General features: G+C 35.5%; 1 protein-coding gene across 2 annotated transcripts; it reads left to right on the top strand.

Annotated features, from left to right (window-relative positions):
- The first annotated feature begins 1,101 nt into the window (after positions 1-1,101).
- On the top strand, positions 1,102-18,408 carry nap1l4b (nucleosome assembly protein 1-like 4b). 2 transcript variants are annotated; one of them, XM_056461600.1, is made up of 15 exons: positions 1,102-1,193; positions 3,142-3,189; positions 3,657-3,753; positions 6,294-6,435; positions 8,465-8,551; positions 8,649-8,777; positions 8,993-9,064; positions 9,743-9,882; positions 9,955-10,100; positions 12,411-12,430; positions 12,527-12,646; positions 12,738-12,773; positions 12,856-12,906; positions 13,121-13,158; positions 16,267-18,408. In XM_056461600.1, the coding sequence occupies exons 2-14, from the start codon at positions 3,165-3,167 to the stop codon at positions 13,121-13,123; spliced, it is 1,068 nt and encodes a 355-aa protein (XP_056317575.1). In that variant the 5' UTR covers positions 1,102-1,193; positions 3,142-3,164; the 3' UTR covers positions 13,124-13,158; positions 16,267-18,408. The 2 variants fall into 2 exon arrangements, with proteins under 2 accessions (XP_056317575.1, XP_056317574.1); XM_056461599.1 differs by lacking the exon at positions 13,121-13,158.
- The last annotated feature ends 3,169 nt before the right edge of the window (positions 18,409-21,577 follow it).

Raw genomic sequence — 21,577 nt, 5'->3', positions numbered from 1 at the left:
GAAAACGAATATCAATAAGAATATCAAATGCCGGAAGCTAGCTCTCTGCAACTCTCACATGGTCGCCCACTAAAGCAAAGCAGGGCTGTGCTCAGTCAGTACCTGGATGGGAGACCACATGGGAAAGCTAGGTTGCTGCCGAAAGTGGTGCTATAGTGAGACCAGCAGGGGGCACTCAACCTGCGGTCTGTGTGGATCCTAATGCCCCAGTATAGTGACAGGGACTCTATATTGCACAGTGAGCGCAATCTTTGGGATGAGACGTTAAACCGAGGCCCTGACTCTCTGTGGTCATTTAAAAATTCCAGGATGTCCTTCGAAAAAGAGTAGGGGTTTAACCCTGGCATACTGGCCATCAGGCCTCCTAACCCTCCCCATATCATAATTGGCTTAATCACTCTGTCTCCTCTCCACCTCTCCGCGTGTGGTGTGGGGTCTGGCACAAAATGGCTGCCGTTGCGTCATCCAGGTGGATGCTGCACACTAGTGGTGGATGAGGAGATTCCCCCTATGTGTAAAGCACTTTGAGTACCCAGAAAATCGCTATATAAATGTAAGGAATTATTATTATTATTGGGCGACGCAGTGGTGCAGTAGGTAGTGCTGTTGCCTCACAGCAAGAAGGTCACTGGTTCAAGCCTTGCATGTTCTTCCTGTGTTCCTATGGGTTTCCTCCGAATACTTTGGTTTCCCCCACAGTCCAAAGACATGCAGTACAGGTGAATTGGGTAAGCTAAATTGTCCATAGTGTATGAGTGTGTATGGATGTTTCCCAGAGATGGGTTGCAGCTGAAATGGCATCCGCTGCGTAGAACATGTGCTGGATAAGTTGGCGGTTCATTCTGCTGTGGCGACCCCAGATTAATAAAGTGACTAAGCCAAAAAGAAAGTGAATGAATGAATAAATGAATTATTATTATTGTTATTGTTTAATTATTTAGTTTGTCTTAATGGTTGCAACAAATCAAAATGCATGAATTTGCAATAAATGTAATAGATAGTGTCAAATATATCAAGGGGCGTAAAAGGAATCACCAAATCTATCTTTAACTCGAACTCAATGAATCGGTTCCTTCGAACAATGCACGTCAACCTGTTCAATCCATCGGTGTCGCTGAGGCGGAGAATTACTGGACCAATGCTCTCCTTCTTTACTGCCTAGTCCATCAGCTGAACAACACCCGCTGATTCAGGTAACAACATTTGATCTCATTAAATAAAACGTTTAAAAAATAAACGGAGACATTTACTTTAAATTATCTGACATATTACGAGTGTCCAATTTAGGTCGTGCGGAATGAATTTTACTTCCAAGGGTGTAAGTGTGAAATGAGTGTGTCGCTTGTGTTCTGCTTATCACCTTTGTGTTGGTAAAGTTAAGTGTGACTGTTGAGAATTGATACAGCTTCAATATAACCCACTTAGTAATCGATGATCTCGTGAGCCGTTAACCGCGGAAAAACTAGTCAACGCTCCGAGCCGGAGTGTTTTGTGAGGGTCTGTTAGCCTGTTAGCCTGTGACATTTACACTTCAGACGTCTTCTGGGTTCGTCTGGAGATTGTCCAACGTCCGCCCTGTCACTGGTGTGACCCTCTCCATCACTGCTGCTAAACTCGGTAGTTGTGGAGATTTGGAGATCGGATTTAATCCTTTATTGATAAGGGTGAGGCTAGTTTAGCGTGTTAGCTGCTAGCGGGAATGTGTGTGTCTGATGGGCGTCAACGTAAACACATCTGTTTGTAGCTTTACTTTTTTATCTGTCTAGTTTTGCTGCTTGCCAAACACATTTAAACGTTATTTGAAACCAGGAATGTTTGGCTTTGTCTTACCAACTATGGTAAGCAAAGTTTCTGCCTTAATAATAAATCATAAATGATGGTGCATCATTATCTAACGTTAGCTAAAACGTTTTCAAAAAAATTTTAGCAAAGAGATGTTCCGTTTTTTTTGTTGTTATTGTTGTTAATAATAATATCAACAACAACATCAATAATTTTAAAGACGACACATTATCCTTAACTTTTTAACTGCCCCACCAAGTAAAAAAATTGGATTGCATTTCTTAACTCTTAATGACGCTAGTTAACACATTCAATACATTTTTTCAGCACATCCCATCATTTCTAAAATATCAACCTCTACCAATAACTTTGTAGATATGTCGGTTTATGGTAAAAGTACCGGAATTACCGGAATTAATGTCTATATTATGAAAAAAAAAAACAAGATAAAACATTTTTAAATACTAAATCATCTTTTTTTTCAAGTATGTTATAAAATTTTTTAGATTCTCATTTAACATATTTTCTTTTTTTTTTTCTTTTTTTTTTCTTTATTTTTAAACAGTAAAAATCTAAATCACCAAAATCAAGTGTATTAGTGCAACAGGATTATGTTTGCTTGATTATTTTGTAAACCAAAAATGTTGTGGAGGGTAAACCATTATTTAAAACAGTAAAAATATGGTCAACCACTTGGTAGAGCAGGCAGTTAAAGGGTAATATAAATTATAAAAAAATGATATTTATTTTGCTTTTAATGATAAAACTTTATTGTTGAAATTTTAATAAAGTTTTTTTTTATTGTACAGTGTACAGTATTCAACTTTCCTCAAGGATGTAAATGTACCCAAATTAGCCCAAAGACTTTTCATTTGTAGTTCCCTTACCAGAAGTTGTTGGCTACAATTGAACAACAGAAAAAAAACAAAAAGAAGCCATTTATTAAGGTGGTATTAAGTTCCACTGATGTGAACGTGTTTTTTAACCATAAATTAATCTGTGTAATAGCAAGACAATAAGGAAATGAATTGAAATCACCATTATGAATTTTAGTCATAGAAAGTAAAAAAGAACAAGAAAAAAATCCACTCTAATTATTGAATTAAATAAATTCACATTTAAATGTATTTATCTACAGCACATTGTTTTTCATTATAAATTACTAAAACAAGTATTAATGTAATGTCTGAATCTGTATTGTCACTTAGATTTATCACATATTTGTATCATCCTTTCTTTTTAATATTAGGGAATTATTGTAATAAATAAGATTTAAATTTCTAGTTAATTAAAATATTTTTTTTATCTTTACTGGTGGACAGAACTTTTTAACTTAAGCTACGTTTTTTTTTTTTACAGAATATTTGAGCTGTGGCATAAAGATGGAGCCTGACAACGAAGCCAAAGGTAACTCTAAATTCCTATTTTCTCTGATTAGCAACTTCAAATATTGTAAAGATTTTCAAGCATTGAAACCCTGAAACATTTATGAGCTGGCAATGAAAACGTTATTTAAACTTGTCTGGAAAAAAATATATATATATATGTTTATATTCAGGGTGCTGTTTAATGTTTCAGTGAAAAAGTTTTATGAAGTTTCAGCATATCACTGCTGCCGATGATTTCAAAGAGCAGATTGTTTTGTTGGATATCTTCAGAAATTTGTCTACTGAGAGCAATACCGAAGGCTTAACAACTGTAAAACAATAATGGTGTGCTGAACATTTTGTTTCCTTCAAGGTGGATGCCTACTGTGTGCAGTTCAAATGCATTATCACAAAGTCATAAACACCATTGATTTCTCAATCTTTTCTGATGAATGTTGATTCAGGGCATACATTTTTTTTATTCCTATGATGGCATGTTATTTTCAGGTAAGGTGAGTGACCAGGCAATGCAGAATCCACAGGCGTTGGCAGCTCTTCAGGACAAATTAGACAGTGTCTCACATAGTGCTTCCATCATGGACAGGTAAGACTGACAAACACAAAAGCCTCTTTCTTATAAACCAAACTAATAACTTAAAACCAAAGGGACCAACAGGCAAACAATAATATTGTACCTGGTTATTCCTGGTCGTGGCCTCGTGATTTTTATTGTTTCCAATCTTGAACTATTTCCTGACTGGATATGTCTCATGTTTCCTGTGTGGAATTTTAAAACTGCATATTGCATTTTCATTGTTTCTTATGTTACCCTGTCAGTGTAATATAATCGTCTGTTGAAGGGGAAAAAATTATAGTCAGGCCATCTGTCTACTACCTAAAATCTGTCTCTGCGTGTTACACTTTAACCAGAGTTTGAAATTAACAAACGCCAACCTGCCAAATGCTTAAAATCAACCATTTACTGTTAATCATATGAACATACTAGCCTATTTGGTGGATGTGATTAATTTATTCTAAATTTTCATGACATTTTTACCAGAGTTCCTCTCCCAAGTGCCTTTTTGACTGATAAATGATGTTTATCCAAGACTTTAGTTTCCTCTAATGTCTTTGGCCCCGTTAACAACTAGTTTTAAGATAAGACCATTTAATACAATAATATTATATGAATAATATATCAGGACTAATGATTGGATTTTATAGTGTAAATAGTATGCTACCTGACAAAAGTATTCTCGTCTATCCCAGTTGTAGGTGTAAAAAAATTATTACTTGACATCAAGTTGATCATTTGGAAAAGTGGCAGAAGGTAGATTTTTCCCATGAATCATCACAAATACTGCAGAAGAACTATTGGAACTCGCATGGACCCAAGATTCTCACAGAAATCAGTCAAGTTTGATAAAATAAAAATTATGGTTTGGGGTTACATTCAATATGGAGACGTGCGAGAGATCTGCAGAGTGGATGGCAACATCAACAGCCTAAGGTATCAAGACATTTGTGCTGCCCATTACATTACAAACCGCAGGAGAGAGCAAATTCTTCAGCAGGATTGCGCTCCTTCACATACTTCAGCCTACACATCAAAGTTCCTGAAAGTAAAGAAGGTCACGGTGCTCCAGGATTGGCCAACCCAGTCACCAGATATAAATGTTATTGAGCATGTCTGGGGTAAGAAGGAGGAGACATTAAAGATGAATCCAAAGAATCTTGATGAACTCTGGGAGTCCTGCAGGAACGCTTTCTTTGCCTTTCCAGTTGACTTTATTAATAAATTATTTAAATTATTGCAGAGATGTATGGATGCAGTCCTCCAAGCTCATGGAAGTCATACACAATATTTATTCTTTTTCCACTGCACCATGACTTTATATTCTATATACTGTACATTATTTCTGTTAAGTGACAAGACTTTTGTCTAAACAAAGGCACACCTTACTGTCCTAATTAAATCATTAAAAATCAAGGCATGATCATATTTTATTTTGGTGAAATAAGCTTAATCTTTCATATCAGCCACTTCTGATACCAATTGATCAACTAGAAGTTTGGGTTATTATTTGTTGTTCCTAAAACTTGGATAGACTTTTGTCAGGAAGTGTAGAGGCATAAGCTTACCAGCAACTCTGCTTACTGAATGAATTCCTAATCATTGCAGGACATTATGCGTGAGCTAGCTAGATGCTTTTTTTCTGTCTGCAATTGTAAATGAAAAAGAAACAGATAAAATGCTCTCTTACCAGTCCTGATTTTAGCACAAGCTTACACTGTTCAGCATTGTTCTGCAATTATCAGAGCAGATAGAAAAATCTGCTGATCTCCATACTGGTTTGCATTGTCTATTTTGTATTCATATGTAAATGACAATGGCTTATTTTGCAAAATTAGATGGAAAGATTGCAAAAGACATACATAATCCCGAAGAAGAAATAAATCAGGAAAGTGGTTGAAATTGGTCAAGAAAATACATCAAAACACCTGAGGCCTGTACCACTATGGTGGCTCAACATACTTAGGAATAGTTTCGAGTTGACAAAACCAAACCAAATAGCCAGTCACATGCCTCAAAACAGTGATAGCTTGACTGACTTCTCACGAAAGTCACAGTCAAAAATTAAAAGATTGAACAAAATGATTAACAATTGTTAACTGCTAGTCTGATTAGTTTGCACCAATTCTGGGTTCAAGTTAGCTTGACTTCACTCTTTGTTGCCATGGTAGTTTATGCTGTACAGCTATCCTGCTTCAGGGCAGGTTATGTTCTGGATTAGAGAGCACAATCCAAGATTGTTTATGCAAACTTGAGCATGCCTGAGGATTGAATATTCCATGAGTTTGGCTCTAGTTGTGGCGGTAATGATAACTATGTCCACAAAGCCACAATAATCCTTTTGAAAAGGTACCAGAAAGAAACACTTGTACATCATTATAATGTGTGTGTGTGTGTCTTTAAGCATTGTGTGTTGCCTTGTGATTTGACCAGGGATCTTGTATCTCATACTCCTTCTTCAAACCCATCTGTTGACCCCAGAGAGCAGGGAAGTGCATCGGTCCAGATGTGCATTATTGGATACCCATCTGCTCACACAATGTTTGTCTTCTCTCAACTTCTGTCCGCAGCTTACCAAAGTCTGTGAAAAGAAGAGTCAATGCCTTAAGGAATCTTCAGGTTAACAGCACGCACATCGAAGCCAAGTTTTACAAAGAGGTGCACGAGCTGGAGAGAAAGTACAGCGCTCTTTACCAGCCACTGTTTGACAAAGTGAGTGGGTTTTTGTGTTACGTAGGAGTGCACTGTATTGTGTGTGTTTTTGTATGACATGGGTATTACAAAGAGAAGGGGACTTATAAGAACATTGGCTATGTCACTTATTTTTCAAAAGACTGATAAATAACAGAAAAAGTTATTTCACACAAAGTTAAAATGTACACAGTTTCCTGTAAGGCATAGGGTTAGAGTAAGGTTATTGAAAATACAGTTACAATAGGAATATTCCAACAGTTTACTAAAACTTTATTATTATTAATGTTACTTGTAATTGCTAAGGTTTCTTTTAGCAAGGTTAGATACAATTTATCCAGAATTATAAATTATAAACAAGACATTTGTTATTAAATATTGCAATTTATAAATAAAAACAGTATTAATTAATTAATTAACATTCATCACAGGAAAAATATATATTTCAAAGTGCCTATTTTACCTCTTTACAAGATGTTAGATCGTTTTTGGTGTCTCCAGAATGTGTCTGTAACATTTCAGCTCATCAGGTTATTACCATTTTTGGGTCAGAGTGTACAGTGTAGATGTTATTGTAGCATGCGACTTTAAATGCAAATGAGCTGGTTCTCCCTGCCCACTGTTTCCACGTGCTTGTCTGCTTCTACTGCATCACATGAGATGAACCACACCAGTGACAGAGACAGACACGAATGAAGGATTCATTTTAAAAGTCGAATATAGCAAGCAAGTTTATTTGGCTTGTTTGTGGGGGAGTTTACTCAAGCTTTTCTTTTTACACACAAATGCCATTCACAGTACACACACACACACACATTTGTTTAACTTTGCACTATTTTTGCACATCCACTTGTGGCAAATGTGAAAGGATACAAGTGAATATACACTGCTATAATCATAATGTTATTTAACAGTCACAAATCAGGACTCCTGTTGTGTGTTTAAAGCATCTTTGTATATAGTGATACTGACACTATGCAGTGGCTGTGGTGATTCCAGCGGTTATCAATAACATAGTGATTTTACTTTCTTTTCTTTATGACAAACATGTACTGTTTTAAAAACATTTTAAACTTGTACAACTCTTGTACATTCTTAAGGTTCAGCTGATGAGAAAGAGTTGAAACAGATCTTTTAATCCTAATTTAGATCCTATTTTATTTAAAAAAAAAAACTTGTTGGGTTTATATCACTCCAGTATGACTGTGAATACTATATCTACACAGAGTAGGGCTTCTCGATTATGGGAACAATTATAATCATGATTATTTTGGTCATAATTGTAATCAGAATTATTCAAAATGATTACAGTTGAAGTCAAAATTATTTGCCCTCCTGTGAATTTTTTTATTTTTATAAATATTTCACAAATGATGTTTAACAGAGCAAGGAATCGCACTATTTCCTATGCTAATTTCTTTTATTTGTCTTATTTGTTTATTTTGGCTAGTATAAAAGCAGGTTTAAATATTTTAAAGCTATTTTAAGATCAATATTATTAGCCCCCTTAAGCAATATATATATATATATTTTAAATTGTCAGAACAGAAAAAAATACTGTTGTACGACTTGCTTAATTATCCTAACTTCCCTTATTAACCTAATTAAGCCTTTAAATGTCACTTTAAGCTGAATGCTTGTAAAAAGTATGTAGTAAAATATTATATTTTAAAACATAAAACAATTTACCAGCCTTTTTATGTACAGTATCATTTTTATATACAATACCATTGAATGGTATTGTACATAAATTGTTTTTAAAAAAATATTTGTTATATAAACATTAATTTAGTTATTTATTATATTTATTCCAAACTACTGAACATATTTATATACAGAATAAACATCTCTGACTGTTGACCTGCTGTTGTAAAACACTGGTCCGCTTCAGTGTCCTGTTAGTTTCAGCAAGGCTTAAAAACACAAAAAATCTCTTGAGCTCAATGTGAACAATCTTCTCATTTGTCTGGATGGGTAATGTGATAATCTTTCGTGTGTGTGTGTGTGTGTGTGTGTGTGTGTGTGTGTGTGTGTGTGTTTGTGTGTCTAGAGAAGAAAGGTTGTCTCTGGAGAAGTGGAGCCCACTGATGAGGAGTGTGAATGGCAGAGCGACCATGAGGATGAAGCAGCATTAGCAGTGAGTATTATCTGTCCACTCTCACTGAAATCAGACCTGATGCTGTTGCTGACAGAACAATAGTCCTCCAAGGCAAACCATTCTTTTTTTTTACCAGGAAGACCTGAAGAAGAAAGCTGCTATAGAGGAAAAGACGGAAGATGCTAATGAGGAAAAACCTAAGGGAATTCCAGAGTTCTGGCTCACCATCTTCCGCAGTGTGGACATGTTGAGTGATATGCTGCAGGTGAACATCAGATATTCATCAAAGGACATCAGATATTTTCTATTGTATGCTGAGTAATGATTATTTAATATTTGGTCTCGCCCTGTAACCTTGCGCTGCATGACTTTGTATTGTGAATTTTAAATATAGTTTTATTTATATGTATTCAAACACCACATATTTTACAGCTTGTTTGAAATGAAAAGAAACCTGAACATGGTGTTCTTTCTCTACAGGAGCATGACGAACCAATACTTAAACATCTTCATGACATTAAAGTGATATTTTCTGGCCCTGACCAGCCCATGGTAAGGACTTGATTAAAAAAAAAAAGCTCAGATTCATTAATGAATCTTCATGAATCATTAACTTATGGTTTTTACATTTAGAATAAAATGTCATGCTTTTTTTATATAAAAAAAAAAGGTGTCAGGTTTTTTTTTTGACTGGTTTATATTTATTTTTAGACAATCTCTCTCTCTCTCTCTCTCTCTCTCTCTCTCTCTCTCTCTCTCTCTCTCTCTCTCTCTCTCTCTCTCTCTCTCTCTCTCTCTCTCTCTCTCTCTCTCTCTCTCTCTCTCTCTCTCTCTCTCTCTCTCTCTCTCTCTCTCTCTCTCTCTCTCTCTCTCTCTCTCTCTCTCTCTCTCTCTCTCTCTCTCTCTCTCTTTTTCAATTCAAATTTGCTTTGTTGGCTTGACAAATGTTACATTTGTATTGCCAAAGCATTTGTGATGTTTATTTTAAACAGTACATATGAAAACAATGATGTAGTAGTGATTAAAAAAGCCCAGTAATTAACAGTATTTTTAATAATCAACATTTTATGAATCATTTATAAGAATTTTGTGTGTGCTCTCTCTCACTCTCTTAGTTCAGTTCTCCCTTTTTCTCACTGTATATGACTTAAGTATTGAACTAAAACATGCCTAATAATAAGAAAGAATAATAGAATAATGATCATAAATATTTAACCCTTATTTTCACAGAGCTTCACGTTAGAATTCCATTTTGAACCCAACGAGTACTTCACCAACACAGTCCTTACAAAGGTATACAAGATGAAGTCGGAGCCAGATGCAGATGATCCGTTTTCCTTTGAGGGACCAGAAATCATCGACTGTGAAGGGTGAGCACACAATACCTGCTCCCATTCAACAGTCTTTCACACCTTTTCATTATTCATCTCTCCTGTTGGCAGGTGTGAAATTGATTGGCAGAAAGGCAAAGATGTCACTGTGAAAACGATCAAGAAGAAGCAGAAGCACAAAGGCAGAGGGACAGCGAGGGTCATCACCAAACAAGTGCCCAACGATTCCTTTTTCAACTTTTTCAACCCCATAAAAGGTACGTTGCATTATGGATCTGCATGGGGACTTTTAATCATGGGTGTACTTAGGCCTGTCACAATATCTGTTTTTGTTGTACTATATATTTCACCAAAATATATTGTGCTAAACCAGATTATTGTCTTTTAAGTCACTCATTATATAATGTCAAAATGACAATATAAAATCATAACAATGCAATAACACTCTTCCAAAGAACAAATAACATTTTATTCTTAAGAATATTTATTTTATTTAGTCATTTTAACAATTTAATAATTAGGTATTGGAATCAGAATGTGAAAATGCATATCCTCAGTAAATAACAATAAATTTTAACAAAAAAGTGCAAGGTAAAAAGTAACAAAGGCTGTGATATCTGCTACCAGATCTATTTTCAGTTGTCAGACACTCACATGAAAATATACTAAAGTAATTTAGAATAAATACTATAGTGTTTTTTAACCATACTGACACAAACACATCCAATCAGCTAAAATTTTGCTCAAATTGTTTTTTATGTATGGGCAATATATATAGCATTTTTCTTGTGATATGACTAACCCTAGAGAAAAGCTATTTTTATTAGCTTTATTTTTAAAGTATTTATTTATCAATTATACCAGAATAAACCTGTAACAATTGATATTTTTCTGATCTAATAAACGTTTCTGATCTTAAAAAGCTGTCAAGGCACAAACATTTAAACACAATGAATAAAAACTGGCGGAGATTCTGACTTCTATTGGCTGTTGTTGTTTTTTCCCTCTCGTCTCTACTCCAGTCAACGTCACCTTCCAGTCAGTAGCAGATAGGGTTGTCGGGATATTGGAATTTGGTACCAATCGATACTGAAGTTTTAAAACGTCCATTTCACGCTGACATTTGAGCGCTACTGAGCACGTTCTTAAACACCGCTGATTTGCCATTGCGTTCACACGCACAACAGAAATGACTGTGATTGGCCGTGAAGCTCATCAGTTCACCAAACTCACTGCTGTTTACTGAGTGTAACCACAGATACAGGGACATTGGAGTGTTTCAAAGTCACATTGATCAGCTGATTTGTCTATAAGTGACATGGAAGCGATCCGCTGATAAATTGCGGCTTTAAAACGCCCCAGTGACCCTGTATCTGTGGTTACACTCAGTAAACTGCGGTGAGTTTGGTGAACTGATGAGCTTCATGGCCAATCACAGTCATTACTTTTAAGCATGTGAACACAAAGGCAAATCAGCGGTGTTTAAGAACATGCTCAGTAGCGCTCAAATGTCAGCGGGAAATGGACGTTTTTAAAATTTCAGTATCGATTTGTACCGAATTCCAGTATCGTGCAACCCTAATAGCAGAACAGCACCTAATGGTATGTGGGTATAAAGGCAGTAAGACCCCATCTGATTAGTCAAATTAGGATAAACAGTCAGTAGCGATAAAATTGCATACTCTGCGAGATAAAAATTGCAAATACCATAAACACGATAACGAATTTTTCGATGTACTGCGCACCCCTACTGCAAACTGATGTATCATGATATGATTATTCTTGTTTAGTTTAGGTGTCACTGTTTCTTTAGGTTTCTTATTAGCTTATGTTCCAAAGTAATGTGCAGAGCGCTCCAATCCATTTGTTTTTATCTTTTTTGAAGATTCATCTGACTGATGATAATGTGAATGATACAAAAAAAAATCAGCTTTGAAATAATTACCATTTTGAAATCTATTCTAATAAAAAGCAGTTATTTTAAATAGTAAAAAATATTTCAAAATTGTATTGCTTTTGCTGTACTTTTGGTCAAATAAATGCAGGCTTGGTGAGCAGAAGAGATTTTCTTTTCAAACGTTATGATGCAATAAGCCTTCTAGGGAGAGAAAACGTAACATTTAGAATATTACATTATCACTGAAGAAAAAGAATGGAAATAAACAAGGACAGACAATCTTAACGCTTAATTTGTTTTATTCTTCTATAGGGAATAATGATAAAGCCAACAAAAGAGCATGTATGAGCTTTGTACAGTGCATTTGAAAATAAATAGAAGAAATCATAGAAATATAATCAAACCAAAAGTTACAGGGTAAGAACTAGAGTGGCGCCAAAGCAAAGAAATAAACAAAACCAACAGCCACGTAAACTAGAAAACAAGATCCTCTTTAAACTTTCTAAAGAAAATAAAAATGTGAAAAGAAACCGAAATCTTGAAAATTGAAAAACATATTTGAAAAAATCTTCTAAAATTGAGTGATTTGGTTTGTCACTCAGATGTTGTTTATACTGCAGATTTATTCCTTTGCAATCCCATGAACTCACCTATATTTTTTCCCTTTTAGTTTCACCAGATAAAGAATTGGTGAGTAGTTTATTTCTTTATTCCTCCTTTTTTGCATATTTAGTTTAGTTATGGATTTTATCAGAAAAGTTGATTTAAATCCTTTGTGCCCTACAGGACGAGGATTCAGAGTACACTTTAGCCACAGATTTTGAAATCGGTCATTTCTTCAGGGAAAGAATCGTTCCGAGAGCAGTTCTGTATTTCACAGGAGAGGCTCTGGAGGATGATGAAAGTGTATGTATTTCGAAGGAACATTTCTATGCTTCACCAGAATAGTTTCAGTTGGGATTCATTTGTAATGTATTTTTTTATTTCTTTGTGGCAGTTTGAGGAGGAAGAACTGGATGAGGGTGAAGAGGAGGTAACTTGAAACCCACCTTAAACCAGTGATGTACTTTCTGTTGTAATAGTTTAAGGTTAACTCTGTGTTTTCTGTGAAACAGGACCAAGATGATGAGGAGGAGGAGGAGGATGAAGAGGAGGGAGACTCAAAGGTCAGTTTTGGGTTTCATTTATAACTTAATTTGAATCGGTTGAATTTGAAAAGGAATTGCTGCATTGTCTCATTCAACATTTTCCAGATTCTGTAACTATTATTTTTTTCTGTCTCTTATTTATTTAATTATTTATTTTTGTGTCTGTGGTTTATTTGCATGTTTGATGATTAATAGTGATTGTGGTTGTTTTCTACCTCCTGTTCTGATTTAGTGACAGGCATAAGTCATTCTCACCTCATACATTTCTAGGTAAGAAAGAAATGTCATGAGTCCGTTCTACCTTTCTGTCTTCGCACGTCCCCTCCAGTCTCATTCCTCTTCTTATGCCTGTAATCCCATGCAAACAGTGACCCTGTAACAATTTACCATTTATTTCATTCCATTAAGACTTTGTCCAAATTCTCAGTACATAACCATGAAAATAGCAGCGAAGAGGACAAAATTGTGACTGGAGTACTTGAGAATTTGGTAAAAGGTTCTTCCATCCATTTTGCTTGAAATGTTTACCCTGTAGTCTCCTTTCCTCAAGCTTGCTTAATAGTTATTGACGGTACTTAGTAGGTCAAGTACATTTCCAGCTCAGATATGCGGCATCCATATTTGAATACATAATATCTTGCTGTAATTTACTTTGGATTAGTGTTGTCATGATACTGAAACTCTCTACCAATCAGTACAAAAATTTTGAAAACGTCCATTTTCCACTAACATTTAAGCAAGTTAATTAAACCGCTGATTTGCAATTGTGTTGATGTGCTCAATAGAAATGACTGTGATTGGCTGTTTAGGTCATTAGTTCACCAAACTTCACCGCTGTTTACTGAGTGTAAACACAGATACAGGGCCACTAGATCATTTTAAAGCAGCGAAGGTCAGCTGGTGTGTTGATGAGCTGACATATGAGCGACCCACTGATGATCCTTGTATTTGTGTTTACACTCAGAAGTTCGATAAACTGATGACCTTTATGGCCAATCACAGTCAATTTTGTTGAGCACATGAACACAATGGCAAATCAACGCTGTTTAAGAACGCCTTCAAATGTTAGCAGGAAATGGACGCTTTTAAAATTTTAGTACTGATTGGTACCGAATTCCAGTATCGTGACAACACAACTTTGGATCCATCTATTACCCCATTCACACGAGGCATCAACGTCAATGCTTCCCATTCACTTTGAATGGGTGACGTCAGGTGTTGCCGAACTTCATTCGCTGGAGCCGTTTCAGTGGCGTTGCTCGCTGCAGAGGTAGGGAAATTCTGGGAATCAGTTGAGCGTTGACGCTGAAGCCCCGTGTGAATGCATGGTTAAAGGTGATAAATACACCACTAGGTCATGGCACAAAAGATTTAAGCTCTACGATAACATTATAGCCAGAATCTGGAGTGTGTTGGGATTACTTATTTTACTTTATATCTTATATTAAAGAGATTATGTTATATACTACTTTTCAAAATTTTGGGGTTGGTAGTCTTATTACAGGGTTTCTGCGGGGTCTTGAAAAGTCTTAAAATGTCTTAAATCTCAAAATCCAAATTTTAGGCCTTAAAAAGTCTTAAATTTACTGAAATATTGTGTTGTATGTCTTAAATCTTTTTTTTAAACAGGTCTTAGTTTTCCTTTGTTCATGTTCAGCTGTCCAATCTGGCCAAAACCCATACAATCATCAACAATCCATCTCAATTTAACTTTTATCTTTTCATTTAAAAGGGTAATTTTTAACTCTATTTGTCATAATGGTTTAATTATTTTGATTACAATAACATTCGTTTAAAAGTTCTCCTTGTTTTTACTGCTAAAGACAAAGACCTGGACAGATTATAGTCCATAGATTTAGTTTATTATAGTTTTTAAAATGTTTAAATCATTTGTTCCTTTTTTTTTTTAAGAAAGTTTATGTTGGGAAAAAAGTGTAAGGATACAAGTAGAGCTTGCTTGTTTTTACACAATATTTAAAATATTTTGCTAAGAAAAAATATGTAATTTTTTTTTTATTATCAGTGTATTATTGTATTATTAAATGTAATAAATAATAATTATTATTTTTTGATGGGGCAAATAAAAATATTTTCCATCTGGGCCATTTGAAAAATTAATTAGCCATTTAATCCTTTATGAGTCTAAAATTCCATTCATAATGGTCTTAAAAATGTCTTTTAAAGTGTTAAATTTAACTCTGTGAAACCTGCAGAAACCCTGTATTATCATGTTTTAAAAAATGAACTATTAATTTATCAAGGATGCGTTAGAAATTTATGCTGTTTCAAAAGAAAAAAGTACATGAGCCTTTTTGTTTTCAAAAAATATTACAGGCACAGTATGTCATTTTTGCTCTAGACGGCACATATTCACAACAAACATAGGTGTTGTTTGATGATGCTATGAGGAATATATCCAAAAACCACTAGAACAGAATGTAGCCCCAAAATACATGCATTATGATAAAATGGTGCCGCTTCTTCCTCACATGATCATGAGCGGAAGAACTGAAAGCAATTGACTGTGTCATAATTAAATGTCGGCTCCCATCAGCAATTACTTCAACAGTCTCATTTTGCTTCCAAGGCTTTCAACCGTACTCTGCTTACTACTGTTAAAAGTTTGGAATACGTTAGCTCATCTATGAACAAGATTTCTTCTGTAGAGTCCAGTAGGATGTAATGAAGAAGACAGCTCCCATGATTACACACTCTTTCACGGCGTCATCAAACTATGCCTTTGTTTGTTATAAATACTTGCCCTCTTGTGGTGAAAAATACTTACTGCGCCTTTAAAATAACACGTATAAATGGGAATGTTTCTCCCACATCTATATATCAGGTGTAAACAGGGTCTCAGTCCCTTTGCTGTGAATGGATAAGACAAGTTTTGAAAATTATATCCGTCTTGTCAATATTTTAGGTTCAAAGTGGCCGAAGCGGCTTTCAGAGTGATCCGTTTTAGCAGCTTGTTACCTCAGTAAATGGTCTGTTTGCTCCAGAAAGCAAGTTTCTGAATGTTTTTTGTCAATAGCGATCCTTCATGTATAGCACATTTACTTTGGGTGGACGGGGCTGTGGTTTCTCCCATTCAGTGATGTATCTGCAGTACAAAAGAGTGGTGATTCGCTTTAGCTTCCCCTTACGCTTTTATCTTAATTAACGACTGTATGCGCATTGTTGATCCTACAAAGGCCTAGAGAGATGTGTCAGTGTAAAAGTGCTTTCTTTAGCCACTCTTCTGTGATGAAGATATATCTCTGATTCTTTCTGCTGCACTCCTCCTGCCTCAGCTTGCAGAGATTGTAGAGTTACAGAATTTTAAAAACGCCTCTCTTTCTCTGTCTTGTCTATTTCTATCTTGAATCTCTCTTTCAGACCGGGGATCCTCAGCCTGCAGAGTGTAAACAACAGTAGTTTGGACTGCTCACTCCTGCCCATCAGCTCATCTCGAATCTGCTCTGTAGTGAGCACAACGTCCAACAAAACAACATGATGCAGTACATTAGAAAACTTGGGAGTTTTTTTTTATTTGACAGAATTTGCTTACTTCAGTTTAATGGATTTAATACAATGTTCTAAATAAATTGGGCAATTCCACATTACAGTCGGCCTCAGAATGTAGATACATATAAATATAGAAATGTAAAACTATTTTTTAATTCATGATGATTTAGGCGTGTACAGACTTTGCCGTTGTGTAGCCAAACAAGTTGAATTGCATTTTGGTTTAAAGTGCAATCGTATACAAGCAGGTGAATTTTTAAGCCTGTGTTAAAAAAACTAAACAAAAACAAATATGGGATTGTATTCTAACTTCCTGTGCACATGTAACCTTTGTCAAGGTCGCTCGTATTTAACTAATAGTTTCTCTTCTCACTTTTCAAGTGTTCTGTGTCCTGGACATAACCATTTTTTACACAGCATATCTATTTATGTACTTTTGGAACAAAACCGCATGTTTCTGCACTTATTTATTTTATTGAAGTTACAGTTGCTAGCTAGTTGAGCTAGCCCAAAAAAACTAATGTTCACTGATTCCTTTCAGGCATCAGGAGTTTGTGTGTAATCATATCCGGTATATTTACAATGTGGATGTCTAATGTTTGCATCTTAAAGATCATCATTTTGAAAAATTAATTCCCTGTCACATTAAATGGATAGTTCACCCCCAAAAAGATACTTTCCTCTTTATTTATTTGCCCACAAGTTTTTCCAAAACTCCAAAAAAAAGATGTTTTAAAGAATGTTTTGTAAAAATGTAAGAACGCCAGCGAGATCCATCGTAGAACAACGGTAACCATCAGTTGTTTGTTTGCTTACATTTTTTAAACTATCTTATTTTTGGTTTTACATTTTGTGTTGGAAGAACATTGTGAGGCTGAGAAAATTCAAAGAAACTTTCATTTTTGGGTAAACAATCACTAAGTACAGTACCTACAGTAATTTTGTTAGTATTTAAATCTGCATTACATTCATAATGCTGGAATTGCTCAATTTAGATATTAAAAAGATAGTTCACCCAAAAATTAAAATACTGTCATCATTTACTTAACTTTGAATTGTTAAAAACCTGTTTGAGTTTCTTTATTCTGTTGAAAACAAAAGAAGAAAGTTTGGTTACTGGGACCCATTGAGGAACCCATTCTCCCACCTATTCCCGTTCTTTAAAATATCTTCGGTCACACTTTATTTTGATGGTCTGTTTGTTGAATTTAGATTACATTGCATCTACATGCCAAATAATTCTCATTAGATTGTAAGTTAGGGTTAGTATAAGTTGACATGCAAAGCAAAGCTTATAGTCAGTTAAATGTCTGTTGAAGGAGCAGTTTCAACAGATATTAAGCAGACAGTCTACTTGTACTCAAACGGACCATCAAAATAACGTGTTACCATATCTTCCTTTGTTTTCAGCAGAAGAAGGAAACTCACAACAGGTTTAACACTGTGAGGGAGAATAAACGATTTAAATTTTTGGGTGAACTATCCCTTTAAGTAATCAAAAATGACTGCCAATGGTCACTGAATTTCTTTGTGAACCGCAGATGATTACATCTCCTCATTGACTGGCCGCTTTTTGCGAAATACAACATCACATCCCAGAGTCAACTGAATTAACTTATTTTGTGACTTGATCTCATAGGTTACTCAGGGTTTTTTTATGCCAAGATGACAGTGTGCGAGTATCCAGCTTCGAGAAAACTGTTGATATCTAACCTGCTCAATGTTCTCTTTTGTCTTGTAAAAGAAGGTCATCTTTTCAAATCTAGGTTTAGTTGTTACAGAGTTATTTATATGAATCTTCTTTTCCATCATTTCGTTATTGTTTTCAACTCTCTGTGTTGGTCTTGTGCTTCTCGGTGGATCCCTGAGAGAATATGTTTCGCTGATGTATGTACTGTACCCAGTTGATTATAGCCCCTTTTAGCATTTTAAAAATGCTTTTGCTGTACTGCCCAAGCACTTACTAAAAAGAAAAAAAAATCAAACAAACAAGTAAACATGTTTATTGCCAAAGAGAGTGATCTGATTTCTCTTAATCACATCCATTTCTGTGTATTTCAGGTCTGCATTTCATGCAAATGAATGCATTTTATGTGAAGGGATTGTTTCATGTTTGGTACAAGTTAAAGGGATTGATCACCCAAAAATTCTAATTCATTCATTATTTAACATTTATACATTTCCTTCTTCCGTTAAACATAAAAGAAGATATTTTGCAGAAAGCGTAAACCCTGTACCCCATTGACTTCTATTGTAGGAAAAACAGATACTGTGGAGGTCAATTGTTACATTCTTAAAAATGTTTTATTTTGTGTTTAATTTTAGAAAGAGACTCAAAGGTCCATTGCAAAGAGATTGCCATTTTTGCTACTCTGTGGCTTCTTAACAGTGAAAACATCTCTGATAGGTCACTTGAAATATACAAAAATGTTAATTTATTTCTACTCTTACAGTATTTGACAAATTTTACGCGTTGTTTCATTAAGCTTTTACAGATGTTACAAATTTATATTTAAATGTCTGAAAAAAAAAATGTTTCTTTAACCCTATAACTGCCCCACCAGGAAAAAAATGGATTGCATTTCTTAACTTCTGATGTCGCTAGTAACACACTCAATGCATTTTTCAACACATAGCTCAACATAATTCAACATAATTTCTAAAATTTCAACCTCTACCAAATGGTTTATGGTAAAAGTACCAGAATTAACACACACTATGATAAATATGAAGAGTAAGACCAATTTATCTAAAAACATAATCAAAATAAAACATTTGGAATATTAAATCATCTTTATTTTTTTCAAGTATTCTATAAAACATTTCAGATTCTTATTTAACATGCATTCTTGTTTTTTTGTTGTTGTTTTTGTTTTCAACAGTGAAACCCAAATTAAGTGTAGTAGTGCAACAGGATTGTGTTTGTTTGATTTGTTTGTACACCAACAATGCTGTGTGTGTAAGCCATTAATGAAAACAGTCATTCTTCAAATGACTTTAACAGTCCTTATTTAAAACAGTCACAATATGGTCAACCATTTGGTAGAGCAGGCAGTTAAAGGGCTTCAAGAAATATATTAAATTATCCATGTGTTTTGACAGATCTGTGGTGTTATTATGACTGGAAATAATGACACACAATTGCATGTATTTTTCAAGAAGAGCACTTTACTACAGTATTTTATCTTATCAGTTGAAAAGTCATCCTCAATCTAAAAGCAACTGCCAGGTATTTGTATCTATAAATGTAATATTTGTATAATTTTATTAATTTCTCAGACATTGGCCACAACGATCACAATATGCTGAGCAGTGCTACCAAATAATGCAGTATACCGTATTGTCACTAAACCGTTTTGGTCTATTAAACATGCAGGTAAAACATCGGATGCAAATAAATTCTGCTGTTCAGGGATGAGATTTTGGCTGTGTTATGGTAGTTTTGTCTGTAGGGGGCTCTACATCCACTTTCTCCACAATCTACTAAATAAGGCAAAAATAAGCTCCCTATTGCCTTATATGACATTTGTCATGCAGTTTAACAAGCACTTTTCAGATGTGAGCCATGTTCATGATAACAACTCTGATATGATCATTAAAAAAACACACATGACAATTTTCACATCTCCTCCAGGACAAAAGGCCAGTTTGACTGAACGTGACACTGGCTGAGGACTGCTTCTGCAGAGGAAGGCGTGACATGCCAGTCTGGTGCCAATGCCTAGTTAGCAAGAAACTGCTGAAGTCAGCTGATTTTCAACTAGTGAGTTACACACAGCAGTTCAGGAATTCAAATCGTATGTGCCAATTGTCAAGCACTCACACCGAGTTATCTTCACTCTCCCTAAAAAAGGCGGATTTCTCACTCACTTTCCACAGTGGGGCTGAAATCCAAACAAGCTTTACATATTCCAAAGTTTGGGGATATATGATTTGAACTAAACCTCTAATGCTCATTTATGTAATCAAAAATACAACAATAATGTCCAACGTTAGTTTTATTTACAATATAAAGATGATAACTTTTCCATGATAATATACACTCACTAGCCACTTTATTAGGTACACCTGTCCAAATGCTCATTAAGGCAAATTTCTAAACAGCCAATCACATGGCAGCAACTCAATGCATTTAGGCATGTAGACATTGTTTAGACTAGGGATATCAAACTCAATTCCTGGTGGGCCGGAGCCCTGCAGTTTAGTTCCAGCCCTGCACAGTTACCTGTAGGTTTTAAACAAGACCGAAAGATTTAATTAATTTGATCAGCTGTGTTTAATTAGGGTTGGAAGTAAACTGTGCAGGGCTGCGGCCCTCCAGGTATTGAGTTTGACATCCCTGGTTTAGACGACCTGCTGCACTTCAAACCAAGCATAAGAATGGGGAAGAAAGGTGATTTAAGTGACTTTGTACATGGCATGATTGTTGGTGCCAAATATGCAATGAGCGGCAGTTTTGTGGGAGCAAATGCCTTGCTGATGTCAGAGGAGAATGGCCAGACTGGTTTGAGATGATAGAAAGGCAATAGTAAGTCAAATAACCACTCGTTACAACTGAGGTATGCAGAAGAGCATTTCTGAATGCACAACACGTTGGACCTTGAGCTAGATGGGCTACAGCAGTGGAAGACCACACCGGGTGCCACTTCTGTCAGCTAAAAACAGGAAACAGGCGACAATTCGCACAGGCTCACCAAAATTGGACAATAGAAGATTGGAAAAAGGTTGCCTGGTCTTATGAGTCTCGATTTCTGCTGCGACATTAAGATGGTACAGATTTAACATCAACAACATGAAAGCATGGATCCATCCTGCCTTCTATCAACGGTTCAGACTGGTGGTGGTTTAATGGTGTGGGGGATATTTTCTTCCCACTCTTTGGGCCCATTAGTACAAATTGAGCATTGTGTCAACGCCACAGCCTACCTGAGTATTGTTGCTGACCGTGTCCATCCCTTTATGACCATAGTGTCAACCATCTTCTGATGGCTACTTCCAGCAGGATAACGCACCATGTCATAAAGCACGAATCATCTCAGACTGGTTTCTTGAACATGACAACGAGTTCACTGTACTCAAATGGCCTCCACAGTCATCAGATATCAATCCAATAAAGTACCTTTGGAATGTAGTGGAACCGGAGATTTGCATCATGGATGTGCAGCAGACACATTTGCAGCAA

The sequence above is a fragment of the Danio aesculapii genome, chromosome 7 (genome assembly GCF_903798145.1).
Source record: "Danio aesculapii chromosome 7, fDanAes4.1, whole genome shotgun sequence".
NCBI lineage: Eukaryota > Metazoa > Chordata > Actinopteri > Cypriniformes > Danionidae > Danio > Danio aesculapii.
The sequence above is the reverse complement of the archived record's forward strand: the minus strand, read 5'-3'. Positions and strand labels throughout refer to the sequence as shown.